General features: G+C 36.6%; 7 protein-coding genes across 10 annotated transcripts in view; 4 read left to right on the forward strand and 3 right to left on the reverse strand.

Annotated features, from left to right (window-relative positions):
- LOC118748059 overlaps positions 1 to 349 on the forward strand; it is a gene marked incomplete in the record, with an annotated part of 3,308 nt that extends 2,959 nt beyond the window's left edge. The window contains 1 exon segment of the mRNA XM_036482352.1: positions 63 to 349. Within this exon segment, the coding sequence (XP_036338245.1) occupies positions 63 to 72 (10 nt within the window).
- A 1,022-nt stretch (positions 350 to 1,371) lies between these two features.
- LOC118748060 (immediate early response 3-interacting protein 1-like) lies at positions 1,372 to 2,099 on the forward strand. The gene is made up of 3 exons (XM_036482353.1): positions 1,372 to 1,571; positions 1,622 to 1,723; positions 1,779 to 2,099. Exons 1-3 carry the CDS (start codon positions 1,484 to 1,486, stop codon positions 1,832 to 1,834), a joined length of 246 nt encoding a protein of 81 aa, XP_036338246.1. The 5' UTR covers positions 1,372 to 1,483; the 3' UTR covers positions 1,835 to 2,099.
- On the reverse strand, positions 1,755 to 2,506 carry LOC118748058 (biogenesis of lysosome-related organelles complex 1 subunit 2-like). The gene is made up of 2 exons (XM_036482351.1): positions 2,098 to 2,506; positions 1,755 to 2,037 (listed from the first exon to the last, which is right to left on the reverse strand). Exons 1-2 carry the CDS (start codon positions 2,434 to 2,436, stop codon positions 1,897 to 1,899), a joined length of 480 nt encoding a protein of 159 aa, XP_036338244.1. The 5' UTR covers positions 2,437 to 2,506; the 3' UTR covers positions 1,755 to 1,896.
- A 400-nt stretch (positions 2,507 to 2,906) lies between these two features.
- On the forward strand, positions 2,907 to 5,056 carry LOC118748057 (germinal-center associated nuclear protein-like). Its single transcript, XM_036482350.1, has 7 exons — positions 2,907 to 3,039; positions 3,098 to 3,137; positions 3,218 to 3,391; positions 3,447 to 3,608; positions 3,661 to 3,882; positions 3,955 to 4,095; positions 4,152 to 5,056. Exons 1-7 carry the CDS (start codon positions 3,021 to 3,023, stop codon positions 4,429 to 4,431), a joined length of 1,038 nt encoding a protein of 345 aa, XP_036338243.1. The 5' UTR covers positions 2,907 to 3,020; the 3' UTR covers positions 4,432 to 5,056.
- On the reverse strand, positions 4,482 to 5,686 carry LOC118748061. The gene is made up of 2 exons (XM_036482354.1): positions 5,482 to 5,686; positions 4,482 to 5,421 (listed from the first exon to the last, which is right to left on the reverse strand). The coding sequence occupies exons 1-2, from the start codon at positions 5,579 to 5,581 to the stop codon at positions 5,288 to 5,290; spliced, it is 234 nt and encodes a 77-aa protein (XP_036338247.1). The 5' UTR covers positions 5,582 to 5,686; the 3' UTR covers positions 4,482 to 5,287.
- A 770-nt stretch (positions 5,687 to 6,456) lies between these two features.
- On the forward strand, positions 6,457 to 7,389 carry LOC118748064 (probable prefoldin subunit 2). The gene is made up of 2 exons (XM_036482355.1): positions 6,457 to 6,678; positions 6,764 to 7,389. Exons 1-2 carry the CDS (start codon positions 6,548 to 6,550, stop codon positions 7,062 to 7,064), a joined length of 432 nt encoding a protein of 143 aa, XP_036338248.1. The 5' UTR covers positions 6,457 to 6,547; the 3' UTR covers positions 7,065 to 7,389.
- A 2,406-nt stretch (positions 7,390 to 9,795) lies between these two features.
- Positions 9,796 to 14,590, reverse strand: LOC118748065 (molybdenum cofactor biosynthesis protein 1-like). 4 transcript variants are annotated; one of them, XM_036482357.1, is made up of 7 exons: positions 14,394 to 14,590; positions 13,857 to 14,294; positions 12,893 to 12,986; positions 12,285 to 12,452; positions 11,750 to 12,122; positions 11,200 to 11,507; positions 9,796 to 10,806 (listed from the first exon to the last, which is right to left on the reverse strand). In XM_036482357.1, exons 2-7 carry the CDS (start codon positions 14,070 to 14,072, stop codon positions 10,109 to 10,111), a joined length of 1,857 nt encoding a protein of 618 aa, XP_036338250.1. In that variant the 5' UTR covers positions 14,073 to 14,294; positions 14,394 to 14,590; the 3' UTR covers positions 9,796 to 10,108. The 4 variants fall into 4 exon arrangements, 3 of the variants coding, with proteins under 3 accessions (XP_036338250.1, XP_036338249.1, XP_036338252.1); XR_004994015.1 differs by adding an exon at positions 10,929 to 11,051 and having other exon boundaries at positions 10,717 to 10,806; positions 13,857 to 14,590; XM_036482356.1 differs by having other exon boundaries at positions 13,857 to 14,590.

Consider the following 14,590-nt stretch of genomic DNA (forward strand, 5'->3'; position numbering starts at 1 on the left):
GGCGCCTTTCTCTCTGATCAACCGGTGCCTTTGGATGGGACATTCTTTTTGATGTTGATTAGTCAAAAATAGATTTCGCTGAAGCATTTTATGGCTATTCAGTCAGGAAACCTGCTCTACGACGAAATCATATCATTTTGGCGAAAAAAATCTACTAATTATTGAATAGAGACATTCACTTTTATTAAAATACAAAATTATGAGTTGAAATAACTTTAGGAAAATTTATTTACAACAAATTTATATAGCACAAAGTGCATGCCTTCGCAAAAAACCCTCAAAATTTACCTGAAATAAAAATAATCCTTACGAAAAAGTTCCTATTTTAAATCGAAACTCCTAATTTGTGACAGTGACAATATTCATAGTCAATACACATAATAAGTGTTCATCGAGCAAATAATCTGTACGACTTATAGCACTCGGCTCCATCCCTCGGGGCCAATGGAGGTGGATGCAGGCGGCTCTAGCAAACGTCATTTTTTGACTTCTCGTTGGAGAACCCAAGGTGGTGGCTTGCGATGTTTCGAGCTCGGTGACACTGCATAATGCCGCCGGAGAAAATCGGGAAGTGGTGGACTGGCTCTTCCAACGACCGATCGGAGGGTCCTACGGGTCGAAGAGGCGACGTCGATATAGCACTCATCCAGGAAGCTTCGGTGAACAACTAAAGGGTATGTGGCCTGGGCACGGCAGGTTTCGAGCATCTGGTGGATCGAAATAGAGATAAAATCAGAACCTTTGTAATGGCAGAGTTGAATGGCGCATCGATTGCGCTGGCTTCCTTTTGCATGACCTATGAGGCTGATGATCCTCCGCAATCTCTGTTTCGCAGACTGATGGACGGATACAGCACAGGCTTGGTTCTTATCAGAGGCGATGCTAACGTTCACCGCGTGCAGTGGGTTCGAGCTTCCCGATCAATAGTCGAGGCCTCTATTTTAACTACCTCTTAACAACTAATCTAGTGATAGGTTGTAGGAGTTCAGAACCTACTTTTGTTTAAAAAAAAACCCGTAGGAAAGCCATAGATCTTACACTATGTAATGATAATACAGATAGATAGGGCATACTTAAATTTGTCGTTTTCCTCCTTTCAATGGAATGACCCAATTTAAACTTATTTGGTATGTTGTAAATGATTTTGGTCGGACTTGGGAAGAAAATTTGTAGAGAAAAAAATTTGTTAGTGGCAACGCTGCTCGAGAACGAGAAACTCGTACCCGTCCCCTTTCCTCGTCGCTCTGCCCCTACAAGCTTCGAGTTGCCGCAACAAAGGTTTCCGTGTCTGAACATCGACTATTCATTCGAACATTCTGCCATTTTCTCGTTGTTCGCTTCGCGTTGCCGCAATATTCGCCACACTATCAATTGACACAGGGCCTCATTTTAAAAGTCTGGTAACTCCCGATTTTGGGACATTTTGGAATAGCGAATTCGCAATACGTTGTCATCGTTTTCCAAAGTTAATTTTATTAACAAAATGTTTACTTTATGGACTCTTGTCGAGGCATCTTTACTGTGCTTAAATGCAGTGTGCGTGTTACATGAGGAGCGCTTTCTTGCGAAATGTGAGTAAATCTCAACTGACGTGTTCATTTTGATTGAATCTTTCTTTTAGTTGGCTGGGGTGCGCAAGCGGCCAATATGCAAGATTTCGGACAACCTACGGCGAAGGCACAGGTTCTTAACTTGATCCGCTCAATTCGTACCGTGGCAAAAAGTAAGTTTTCGCAAACTTTGATCACACAAAGTTCATTTTCACATTTTCTTTCTAGTACCACTTATATTCCTCAACATTCTTGCCATACTCATCAAATTGATACTTGGATAGGGGAGAGCTTTACATTAATTTTACTACGTACATCTAAAATGTTATATTAAATGAAAAAAGTTTTAATGCATTGTTGATTTCCGCTGAAGGACTGATTTCACACGGTTTTCAAGAGCAATGCTATAAGCATCTAATTTATAGGCGGCAGCCTCCAATTTGTCAACTGTATCCGATATTTCATCGATTTGTTTCATGAGGGGAACCTTGGAGAATAGAAATGTTTTCGTTAGAATAGTTTAAACATTAAATTCGTTTACAAATACCAGTTGCTGAAACTTTATGCTTAATTCGTTTGTAGATACGTTTAAATTCTCGGCTATTTGGTGCATATCCGAATACTTGGCCACCGTAGCTTTATTCATTTCCTCCAATAGTTTGTAGTCTTCGAGAGGTGCATTAAGTTCGTTGCATATATATTCCTCTGTTTTTCGAAACATTTTTGTTGCAAGCTTGCTCAGGTTGGGATCATGTGGATCTAAAGCTTCGAAACTTGATGTACTTGTTGAGAGTGTGGGACCACGAATAGGCGAATCCAGCAAGGCGTTTTGATCCTGTATTTGGGCAGCAGTTGTGTCGTCATTGTATTCTGTTTTGTTTGCCATTACAAACAGAATCAAGATTACTGAAGGCGGTGTAATTTACTTAAATATTGATCGTTTTCTTTTAAATCGGATGATTATACCAAATCGCCTTCAGGACAGTAGTAAACAAATTGCCAGTCAAAAAAATATTTTTTAGCTCTTGAACATCCTATTCAAGACGAATTTATACAAGGTAGTGTTCACGAACAAGGCGAATTTATGCAAGGTGGTGTTCAAGGCGAATTTATACAAGGTGGTGTTGATGGCGAATTAAATTTTAGCCGCGACACTACTGAATGTCAAAATGATGTGTTTGTCGTAAACAAGGCGAATTCATTTTACAACAAACACATCATTTTGACATTAAGACGTACCTCGGCGAAAATCTAAATTCGCCATCAACACCACCTTATATAAATTCGGCTTGAACACCACGTTAAATAAATTCGCATTGAACACACCTTATATAAATTCGCCTTGAACACCACCGTGTATAATTCGCCTTGAATCGGGTTGAGCAAAAACAAAAATTACAACAACAAATTTATTAAATTATCCCTTTGGTCGTCTGCTTACCAAAAAAATTACAAACTACGTAAATATCAATGTCCAACAGTATTACAGGTAGGATTGTATATTTTATAATCTCTTTTTAGTACCGGCAACAATTTTTCTCATTTAGGAACTTGCGACTTACTTTGCCCAGAAGTAGAAGCAAAACTGTAAGTGCGATTTATGGAATTGTATCCAAGCTGAGAACTGCTAAAAATATTTACTTGTATGTATATCCCTCTAATCATAGTCGAATTAAGGAGAGACTTCTACATTTTTATGAATGGAAAAACGGCGAGAAAAATGTTCCAGGAATGCTGGTGAAATCTTTTGCTCGGTCAGCTGCTGGCGTGAGGGCACCCAGAGCTAAGGATTTACGCACAGAACGATGCTTGCAAAAAACTGTGGAATACTTATTAAAAGAGTAAGTCCAGTTTCGGGAGGCTTTTTCGTATCTGCTTATTTGATGTTGTTTCTAGTATAATCTTAGACAAACGAAAGCCGTATAACTTTGCTTACGATTTCATATTCGATCGCTTGCGCGCAGTTCGACAGGAGGTGGTAATGCAGCAGTACAATGAACGCCAAACTTTGAAGTTACTTGAACCAATGGTCATGTTTTTGGCTTATAGTCGTTACAGGTATATGTATTCTCTTTGCCAAAAACACTTCATTACTTTCTGTAGTTTTTAGACTTTGTGAAGAACAAATAGATAATTTTGATACGAAAATTTGCAATCAACATCTGCAGGAGTGCTTGAAACGCGCTCTATGTTGCTACGATGATATCGATGTGAGCAGTATGAAATTAAACGAGTTAAGAAAGCGTAATTTTGTTGAGGCGATGTATCTTCTCTTCAATTTAGGAACGATAGACGCGCTAAATCGTGCATTGAGTATTCCACAAGAAGTAAGGTAAATTTTGGATGCAAATGTACAAAAACCTACATACCATTAATACAAATGTATTTCTAATTGAAATTTTAGAGAAAGCGAAACATTCGATTTAGCATATAAAATAGCTATAAGCTATCATCAAGGAAATTTCTATAGAGTCCTTTCCGGAATACAGAAGCTTCCACATATTTTAAGTGCAATAGCGGCTTTGAAGTTGCAAATACTAAGGCGGTATATATTGAATATTTATCATAATGTAAATCGTTTACATATTTTTCATTTTACAGCAAGGTGTACTTAGTATTTGCACACGCATATACCAGTAAACAACTGGTGGTACCTGCTATTTTCTTAAGCAAACTTGTAATACATGAGCATATAGATGATTTATTAGCTGATTGTAAATACTATAATATACATGTAAGTGAAGACAAGGCAAGTATACATTTTTTAAAGTCAGATTTTAATTTGAATGCTGCTGTGCTGAAAGAGAGACATGAACGTTTTGTTGAAAAAGAAATTGATAAAATATACTTGCCCGAGATTTTGCTCTTAAAATGTCTTTAGCGCATGCATGTACATTGGTATGTGAATAATAAAATTTGTAAGAACTACAATTAGGCGTTTACAAAGTGCTTTATTGTTTATTTTAAACATAATCATGGTTCTGCATATACATTTGCAATGTCACGCAATAATATATTATCCGAATGAATGTACATTCATTTAAGTGTACTTAAAATTGGATAGTGGTAATTCAGTTTAACTTGCAAGAGCTTACGTAAATTCTCATAAACAAGATGCTATAATATACATATAATTAGTAACATATTCTATAATGCGAGTTCCATTGATAATAATACTTTTAGAAGTTTGTATTTAAACTTATCTCCGAACTGAAGTGTGCTGCTGTTTTGTTATATTGGATTAGATACTTTTCCATTTCTGCATAATAAATAATAGGGCAATTCATTTATGGGCGTAAATGTCGCGAAACCAAGTAAGCCTCGCAAACTTGCTCAATTTTGTACGGAAAACCAGTTTATTTACGAGTTTACACGGCTACGGGGCAATTACGCGTTTTGATTAATAACATGAATGTGTTACAAACAACTAAATATTTGTTAAATAAATTCAGCTTTAACTATTTGATAAGCATTGGAAAGTCAATAAAAGTATATATGGAAATTTACTTTTTGTCCCTTTCTATAACAATGAAAGCGGCCTACTGGCTTGGCGTCGCTGGTAGGATACGGGATTCTCATTCGTTATATGTCGAAGCTTTTGAATGCAGTATTCTGATAATGAAGTGATTTCTTGACTAAGAGTTAAATAATTTTTCTGTGCCTAGGTATGCAGGTATATGCGCTATTTTTCCGTCAGTGATTGCCAGCAGTTGCCTCCAATCATGGAATTGCTATAGTTACACAATTTTGCTACCGTGTTGGTCCACAACGCTGGAGATAGGAGTGATACCTAGTACACTACCCGTAAACGATAAAAGCACTGAATAGTTAAAGTACCAAAACAGGCAAAAGAGTATTGCAAAAATCACATCTGTTGAAATCGATTTGGATTAATATTTATTATCGTGGCATATGGTAAAAGATAGCTTACGAATTGTAACCCGTTCCCATTTTTCGACCATATATAGCTCTGTGACCATAAGATATCGGAACCACCAGTAATTGCAGAAGTCAATCACGTTTTGAAGCATTTTAAGCGTTTCGCGTAGATGCTCTGAATCACTAAATATAAAAAAATAAGTTTTTATAACTCAACAATAAATTATTAATTGTAAATTGATAACACGGAATCCAATGACAAATCTCGCCTATTTAGCGGCGATTTCTAAAGGCGCTACCAGATAGATTATTTTTGGAATTCGCCTTACCTTCGGTTTAAGCTGCTTTTACATGAGACGATTTTTTTACAGGCGATAATCGCCTTCAAAAGTTCACTTGCTGTCTACTTTGAGGCATGCGATTTTTGAATCACCATTTACACGAGCGATTTTTCCAGAGTAATCTAAAGGCAGCTTTAGGGTTGGCCTATACTGACGTTCTACTTTTAAGGTATTATTGCAAACGCTGATGGTAGTCATATTCCTGGATTATAATGGAAGTAACGGAACGCAGTGAACTGTCACTTAATTATCTATTGTATGGGCAATAAACGATTATAATGCATTTGAACGCAATGTAGAACGGAAGCATCTAAAATCAATACATCCTTACGAATTCGCCGCGATTTGTTACGATTCGCCCCGTGCATTATAACCAAGGTATAAGTCGCAAGCTTCACCATTAAAAAAAAAAATAATATTTTCAATTAAGTTATTTTATGTTTATAGAACGCGTAATACTTTAATTTTATTTTCAACCACGTTACAATTTGTTAGTGTAATTTTTTACTTATATACGGCTAACACCACCTTGTTTAATACGTCTTGATTACAACAAACACATAATTTTAACAAACAGTTCAAACTCGACATGAAAACAGCCGCTCCGGTAACACCACCTTGTTTTAAATTCGCCTTGTTTGACTCCACTTTTCATCACTGTTGGGGCGAATTCGCACTGTCAAACATTTTGCTGAAATTAGTAATCACTACCAGACGCGAATTTGCCGAGGAAGATTGCTGTTTTTCGTGCATCTGTTAATAAAATCACAGAAAACAATGGCCAGCGAGCAAGCCAAGGAAGCCAAATTGAACGAGAAGATTATTGGAGAGTTCCAACAGCTCAGAAATGAACAACGAAACCTTGTAAACAATTTAAATACGCTGGAGATGGATTTGAAAGAACACAAGTATGTATGACAACATAACCTCAAATGGTTTTCAATTCGCTATCAAATCAATTCCAGTACATATGCCTAATTGAATTTCTTTTAGAACTGTGATAGAAACCCTCAAAACAGTGGATCCAGAGCGCAAATGTTTTCGACTGATCGGTGGTGTCTTGGCAGAGCGAACTGTTAAGGATGTTCTACCGCAGTTAATTGAAAACAAAGACTTCATCGAGAAAACAATCACACGCGTAAACGAAGACCTCACCGCTAAAGGACAACAGATCAATAAATTTAAAGAACAACACAATATTAAGATTCGGGGAGAGCAAATGTCCAATGAAACACCAAAGAGTGAAGAGGAAGAGAAAAAATCGGAAAATCGAAATGTTTTAGTGTCGAATTAATGAAATTAGGGGTAACTCTGTGATGCGGGCAATCAATATGAGGTGCTCTGCCCAGTCAACTATCGTCCACCGAATGATACAGTGGGCGTTCACAAATAACAAAAAGATAAAAACTGCATTTTGATTCGGTAGTAAGATGAAGTTCCATTGCAAAGATAAGTTTTCTTTCGATTAATTGAAACTAAACTTGCTCCCATCATAATTTAAAAAATGGACGGGAGGAAATTAAACATGCATTGAGTAAAAATGAACGTGTATATTTAATTAAAAACTTTTAAATTAAAAATGTTTTTCATGAATAACAAATATAATTTATAATCCCTTATTCCTCAGTATAAATATATATTTCAAATTTCCAAAGGTAGTTATAATAAGGAGAACAACAGGCCAGCTGAACACTTAATGCTAAATCTATATTCTAACCAACCCCACGATTTTTTCTTACTTCACTTAAAAAAGCACCACTTTATATCAGACCCAAAATAGTTATTATCCTAATACATATTGGGGATCAAAAACGTCACCTTGTTCTAAAGAAATTTTTTTTCGCCTTTGTATAATAATAATTTATAAGAAATATATTTTTTTGTCTCGCGGGACGATTATTTATTTATTTACGTCTTCTCATAATAATTATATGGGACTTTTGGGTGTATAATGAAATCCTGATATACAAAATACCGAAATACAGAACCCCGAAAGACATAATCCAGACACGACTAAATCCCGACCATATATAATCCCGACAAGACACAATCCACACAAGAAATCGCGACAAAAAAAAATAATAATTAAAAAAATCGCGCGATTTTTATATTTTGTCGGGATTTTCAAAAATAATGTATTAAAGACACAGTTGTTGTTATTGTTGTAAGGCCTTACTTAGCCCTTAATTGTCCACAGGCTCAACTAACGGTAGGCCAAGGAAACTTGATATTTCTATTAGGTAGAACCAGAGGGAGAGGCATGTTAGTTGAGTTGGATTGAGTGGGCATGTGAAGAGGTGCTTGGTGCCATGGGGGATGTTGGGAGGCGAGTTGGGCCAGAGTTACGTGGGTATCTCGAGGCAGTTGAAGCTGACTCTCGTTCGCAGGTGGTGATTGCCACGGATGACGGCATTCACTCGACTGGAGTTTGTAAATGCCGTTAATACCCTGTCTGTACAGTCCTAATCCCAGGGGTGCTGTGCGTAGTGCTGGACCTGGTCCTTCAGCTCAAGCAAGTTCGAGTGCTGACATCTGTAGCACCCTACTAGGAACTGCTTGCTGAGAATGATGTTGTGCCCCTTACCGATAGAATTTCGGCTTCACTGTAGATGTGGCATCAGAAGGCATCCCCTTGTTCTCCGGGGTGTTGTATTGTGGCATGTCTGTAGTTTCGTCCACTGCGAACCAATTGTCCCCGGCGAGCACACAGGCACTGCATAATTTAGAACCGGACGGCCAATTGCCTTGTATGTTTGCAACACCGTTTCTTTGTCTTTGCTCAAGTACTGCCGAATCGGGAAATTGAGGACTTTGCTACGGCTCTGTACTTTGTTCGCAATCTCAGTTGTATGCGCCGGGAACGAGAGCTAGATCCGACAATTCTCCGGTTATTCACCATCGGAATTTATTTGCCATCGACGAGAATTCGCAGCATTCGGTAAAATGGTTGCCGAGGATTTTGTAGGGGCGAGGGTTAGGCTCCTTGCAGTGAAGGAGCGAAAAAATGTGGAGTGGTAACCGTCTATATTTAAGCATAAGTCATCAATTTCAATGCCGGAAGCATTGTAATTTTTTTTTTTTGCTGGATTGTGTCTTGTCGGGATTTTGTCTTGTCTGAATAATGTGTTATCTGTATTTTATTTGCTCTGGGTTTTGTTATGTTCGTATTATGTCCTGTCTGGATTTTTTATTGTCTGGATTTTTAAAAAATGTCTGGATTATGTCTTGTCGGGATCGATTATGGAGTGCTCCCGGCACTTTTATTTATTTTTCGTCTTCTGGGACGTTTTATTTTAAGACGGAAATAATTTACCTATTTTCATATTAATTACATATGTATGTATATGGGACTTTTAGTTTTCTTGTCTCTCTGTACGTTTATTTTAAGACGAAAATGACGTCTCTCGTTTTCTCTTAATTTAAGGGCGCGTTTAGAAATGCATCAAGCCAAAGTAGCAGTCTCTTTTATTTCTAAACTTTAATTGATGGAAATGTCAAATATGCGCAACCACGGTTAAAAGCCGAATTGGAACTTAGTTGCGCAAATAAGACATATCCATCAGTTATAGTTTAGATATAAAAGACTCTGATGCTTTGGCTTGATGCATTTCCGAACGCACCCTGATTGTTACACGAAATTAAGCGTAAATATGAGTAGTCCACTTGCAAAGTAACGTACCAGTATTTAAAGTAGTTTCATGTCCACTAACAATACAGTGCAAAATCTTTCTATATTCTGAAAAAAGCATCAAATGTTATACTTATTTATACACTTTCAAAAGTCTACATGTAAAGAGACGTAAATCATTTCCGTCTTCGTCCGCGAGACGAAAAAAAGTAAAAGTCCCAGATAATTATTAGAAGATGAAAAAGTTTTCAATCTAACGATTTTCGTCTCTGGAGACGAAAACAACTTTTCTATTGTTCAGTAATAATTATACAGCAACATTTACGGCTCTATTCTGTATCAGTGATGAATTTTGTCACAGTTTTTATTACGGAAAAATATATGAAAAAATTAAAATTTGTCAGTAAAAAAATCTTTGTCACCGATACAGAATTGGGCTATTAATTTCATTTCTTATAATCGTTGTGGTCTATGCTTGATGCTGAAAGCAGTACCTAATAAATAATAGGGTGGTTCCGGATTTTGTGCCAATAGTCTTGGTTTTGCATTTGCATTCGCGTTTGAAAATTTTGTGTTTGCTACCATGGCAACCGTTTTAATTTTATTGTTGTAAATTTACAAATGTTCCGAAGATGCATTGCAAGATCCTGAACAGCCCTATTGGATGTATACTCCAAGATCATATTTTTTTTAAGTTGTTATGTTTTGTCCTAACTGCGTTCAAAAGTCCGTTTACCACCTCTTTTGCCCCAGAGTTTTACATCTGTTATTGTTATATCATGCGAAATGGCCTTGCACATGTCGTAGACTGTAAGTGCCGCCAATGTGACAGCAGTAAGTGCCTCCATTTCCACACCCGTTTGCCCTGTGCACTTTACTCGACCGTAAATTTCCACACAATTTGTTTGCAGATTTAGTTTCGCTTCCACTTTAACTGACGTTAATGTAATGTTGTGACAAAGAGGTATAAGTTCCGAAGTTCGTTTGGCGCCCATTATCCCAGCCAGCTGGGCCACACTGAGTACGTCGCCTTTAATCATGGTGTTCTTGTGTATAAGTTCAGCAATAGCCGATCCCACTACAACTGTGGCACGAGCTTCTGCTTCGCGTTGGCTGCTTTGTTTCTCTGTGACATCCACCATCTGTGCTTTGCCAGACTTATCTACATGAGTTAAATTGTTACCGCTGTTACTATTAGTCATACAACCATTTGAGTTCGTCGTCCCAAATCTTCGTTTTTGTGCACAATATTTTGTTGCTGACTGTGTGCTAATGAGACTAGTGAAAACAGGTAATGAAATGCCGTTGTGTCCGTTTTGCGAAATGATCCGTTGGTGTGGCTGATTTTCAAAAATTTTGTATTTGTTATATATTCGTGCTTCGCCAATATCATGATGTAAGCGATTTCCTAAAAATTAACCAAAATAACCAAATGTTTACGTACTATTTATGTATTGTATGTGTATGAATGAAATGTTTTAATGCTTAGGCAAAATTATAATGCGGTGGTTAATTTTATTCTAAACTAACCTTACTGGTATATTTAAGCCATTGGTCGTTGGTATGAGAGAGCGCACATTATTAATATGGTATAAAACTATCCACCGATTAGAATCATTGGACGATTTTCCATTTGTGACAAATTCAACATGCCTGCAATCACGCAAATAAAATGGATGAATCACCCAATGACTACTTATAAATAAAGGATTGCAAAACAACGAATCTATCATTAAAAAGAGATATGCTGTTTCCTTGTGATAAAACAATCACAAAAAATAAGACCGAAATATTTACTTACCGGCATGTTGTTTTTTCTTTCGGCTAACGGCTGCTCCGATTAGATCAATCAGATCCTTTTCAGAACAATTGCCACGTATAGCATCTCGTAGCGAAAATTCTTTGTTTCCAAAAAGGCAAACTTTAATATTACCGTCAGCAGTCAGGCGTAAGCGATTGCAGGTACCACAGAAGTGTTCAGTCATCGAGGTAATGAAACCCACTTGTCCTTCGAAACCGGGCACGCCGTAAGCTTTTGAAGTATCGTTTGGCCCATTTGGTAAAGGTTGAAAATTCGACCATCTCTTCTGTATAATCTGCAATGTTTCTCTGCAATTATAAAGCAATTGCTTAAACTAATGCAAAGCACCAAATATTTACGCTCCATTTCTCTTTGATATACATACATCCATGTGCATTTTTCTGTTTCTTTTTTTTTGTAGTTACTAAAACATATACTGAGTAATATTATACAGGCTTGTCATAAGCATCATAAAATAACATCACTATTACAAAAACAAAACAATAAATTATGCACCTTAATACATACCTATACATACAAACATACTTACTTATAGGAGACCAATCTATCGGTTTGCCATTTATTACCGGTAAACGGCATATACTCTATAAATCGAACATCCACTGCCCGATCTTTGGTGAATTCAACAAAGTCACAAATCTCATCATCGTTGAAATTGCGCATTAGTACACAATTCAATTTCGGTTTAAAGCCCAATTGTATGGCTAAGTCAATACCTGCTATAACCCGTTCCCACCCTTTTCGCCGAGTGATTTCTTCGAAACGTTTGGGGCGCAATGTGTCCAAACTGATGTTTACTGCGTCGAGTCCAGCGCGTTGCATTGGTAATAATAGACGTGTTAATACAAGTCCATTAGTCGTTATACCCACATTTTCAAGTCTAGGTATAGATTTTATTTTGGCTGCAATTTATGTATGTATGTATATAAAAAATGGAATAATTAGATTTTTTGTGAAGTGGTTGTTTTAAAGCTTTGACTTTAGATTGCATTATTTGAAACGCTCTTCTATTCAGAGTATCACGTTGTAGATCCTCCTTAATGCATAGTCGCTTGTCTGCTTACCAATGATGTCAACTATATCTCGGCGTACCGTAGGTTCACCACCAGTTAAACGAATTTTACGAACTCCCTGTTCAACAAATATTCGAGCCAAGTAAAGTATTTCATCAGTGGTTAGAAGATTCGATTTTGGCTGTAGTTGTACACCTTCCGCTGGCATGCAGTATTGGCCTAAAAATACATATGTATAAAAGAGTTAAGATTTATTAATAATTTCAAAAAAATTATAAGTTGTATTCACCGAATTGAGCAAGTGGCCTGGCAATCTGGCAAAAGAGCAGATGAGCTCAAGCAACGATTGTTGCCAACAGTCACTTTGGTGAATACCATTATAATTTTTCCATATAAGTATGTATCTACTTATATGTACATACATACATGGAGTATTTAGGTGCTCTATGCAAGTAATACTCGTATGTACGTTATCTTATCTAACATCCACTTAGTATCAATTGAAATAGTTATTTAATAAGTATTGGAACAAAAATTCAACCAAAATCTATGCATCTCCAAATAGCTCATTCCATTCACTCATAACTTTTTCATTTCTATAATGATTTCAAATAAATCTTGTGAAAATAATTTTTGATTGTGGTTTTCTTCTTACTCACAACGCAAATTACAGCGCTCGGTCAATGAGATCCGCAGATATGTGTGGTGCCGTCCAAATGTGTCTGTCAATGGTTGAATGCTTATCGGCTTAACCTTTAACGAAAAGAAAATATTAAATATTGTACTGATCAACAGTCGAAATAATTGTCATGTTATCTCTTAACTAATCCTGAAATGAGAAACTGGCCACGATTTCTATACTTAAACGGATTTTGAAGTTAATTTGGCTTTTACACAACATATTGGCAATAATCAATGTTATCCGCTCAGTGAGACCGATGGATAAATCATTTCCGTCAATTTACAAACAGCCCAAAACAAGAAAAAAATTGAACTTACACTCGACTCCATAATTATAAAAATAATGTCAAAGAGTTAATAATTATACCGCTAATCCATATTTATACCAAGAAGGATAATTATCTTTCATATTATGATGACATTTCCGTGGTCAGCCTCTCTCTCACTAGATAAAAACATTCGTTGGGGTTAAATCTTCCTTTTCCGAATTCTTTAATAATCAATTCAATCAATAATTTTCTGAGCGATGTCCTTTAATTTTCTACATAGCCCGACCACATACCGAAGGGCAGATAAATTAAAAAAAAGGCTTGCAAAACGGCCTAAAAACTGTTAAAAATGTATTACTTTTTTATTTTAATTTTTTTTGTAAATATGAACGTGGAATGTGGCAAAAGGTCACCAAATTTCATTATAAGTTGGCCATATTTTTTAAATATTTTTTTGTATGTATGCAAAAATAAGATATTAAAAATTTAGCAAATCAAATGGACTCAAGATGAGCTTGATTTTTGTAATTTTTAAATCCATTTCTATCAGTTTTAGTATGAAATTAGGCTATGTGCAAACTTTCAGCAAATCGAAGTCCTACGGAAAGAAGTTTACCTACTACATTTGATTTGGAATGGCACTCACATGCTTACATTGGACATATTTACTAACCGATTTGGCTTCTCGTTGTACGTGGCTTGGAGTGGCAGTTCTTGCTGTGTTTGTTTTCGCACCCACCGGTGTTTCGTCTAACGGCTGACGCTTTGGCTCAACAACACCTGTTGCGATGCTCGTATAATTTAAACAGGCATTTAATCCGGTATAATATGACGTTTTTATAGCAGCCGGATATTTTGCAGAACTTACAAATCTAATTATTGAATTCATGACTCTGCTCGTTGTTTAATTGTATACACATGTATATGTATGTATGTATTTTAATGTCCGGCCAAGTATGCAGTTTGTTGATCTCCGTTTTGTCTAGGTTTTATTGACTTGTTTGTTGATCCCAATTATTCGCAGTCAATATAATTGTGTAGTTGTAAATATGTACATACAAAACGTAAAGCGCTCCACTATAGACCGATGCTAATATGCAACAACAATTACCTGAGTTATTTAGAACAACAATAACAACAAAAATGATAAATGCCGAAAATGCATTTATATACTAGCTTATGACTTTTGTTGTTATCTTTACTACAGTACTTTTCGCTTGTTTATAAGCAACCGGCTGTGTGGAATACTAGACGAACACTGAATGTACGAAAACACCACGGAAAGCGGTTGTCATTCGTTAATCAACAAATACGTCAGCATATTTTCGAAAGACTCCCAATGGGTGGCACCTCGCCACCAAGGTGTATGTTGAATACATTTTGCTCGCCGCAGAGTGTAGTGCAGTA

Source organism: Rhagoletis pomonella, unplaced genomic scaffold, assembly GCF_013731165.1.
Source record: "Rhagoletis pomonella isolate Grant_MI unplaced genomic scaffold, Rhpom_1.0 Rhpom_scaffold_00012, whole genome shotgun sequence".
Classification (NCBI taxonomy): domain Eukaryota; kingdom Metazoa; phylum Arthropoda; class Insecta; order Diptera; family Tephritidae; genus Rhagoletis; species Rhagoletis pomonella.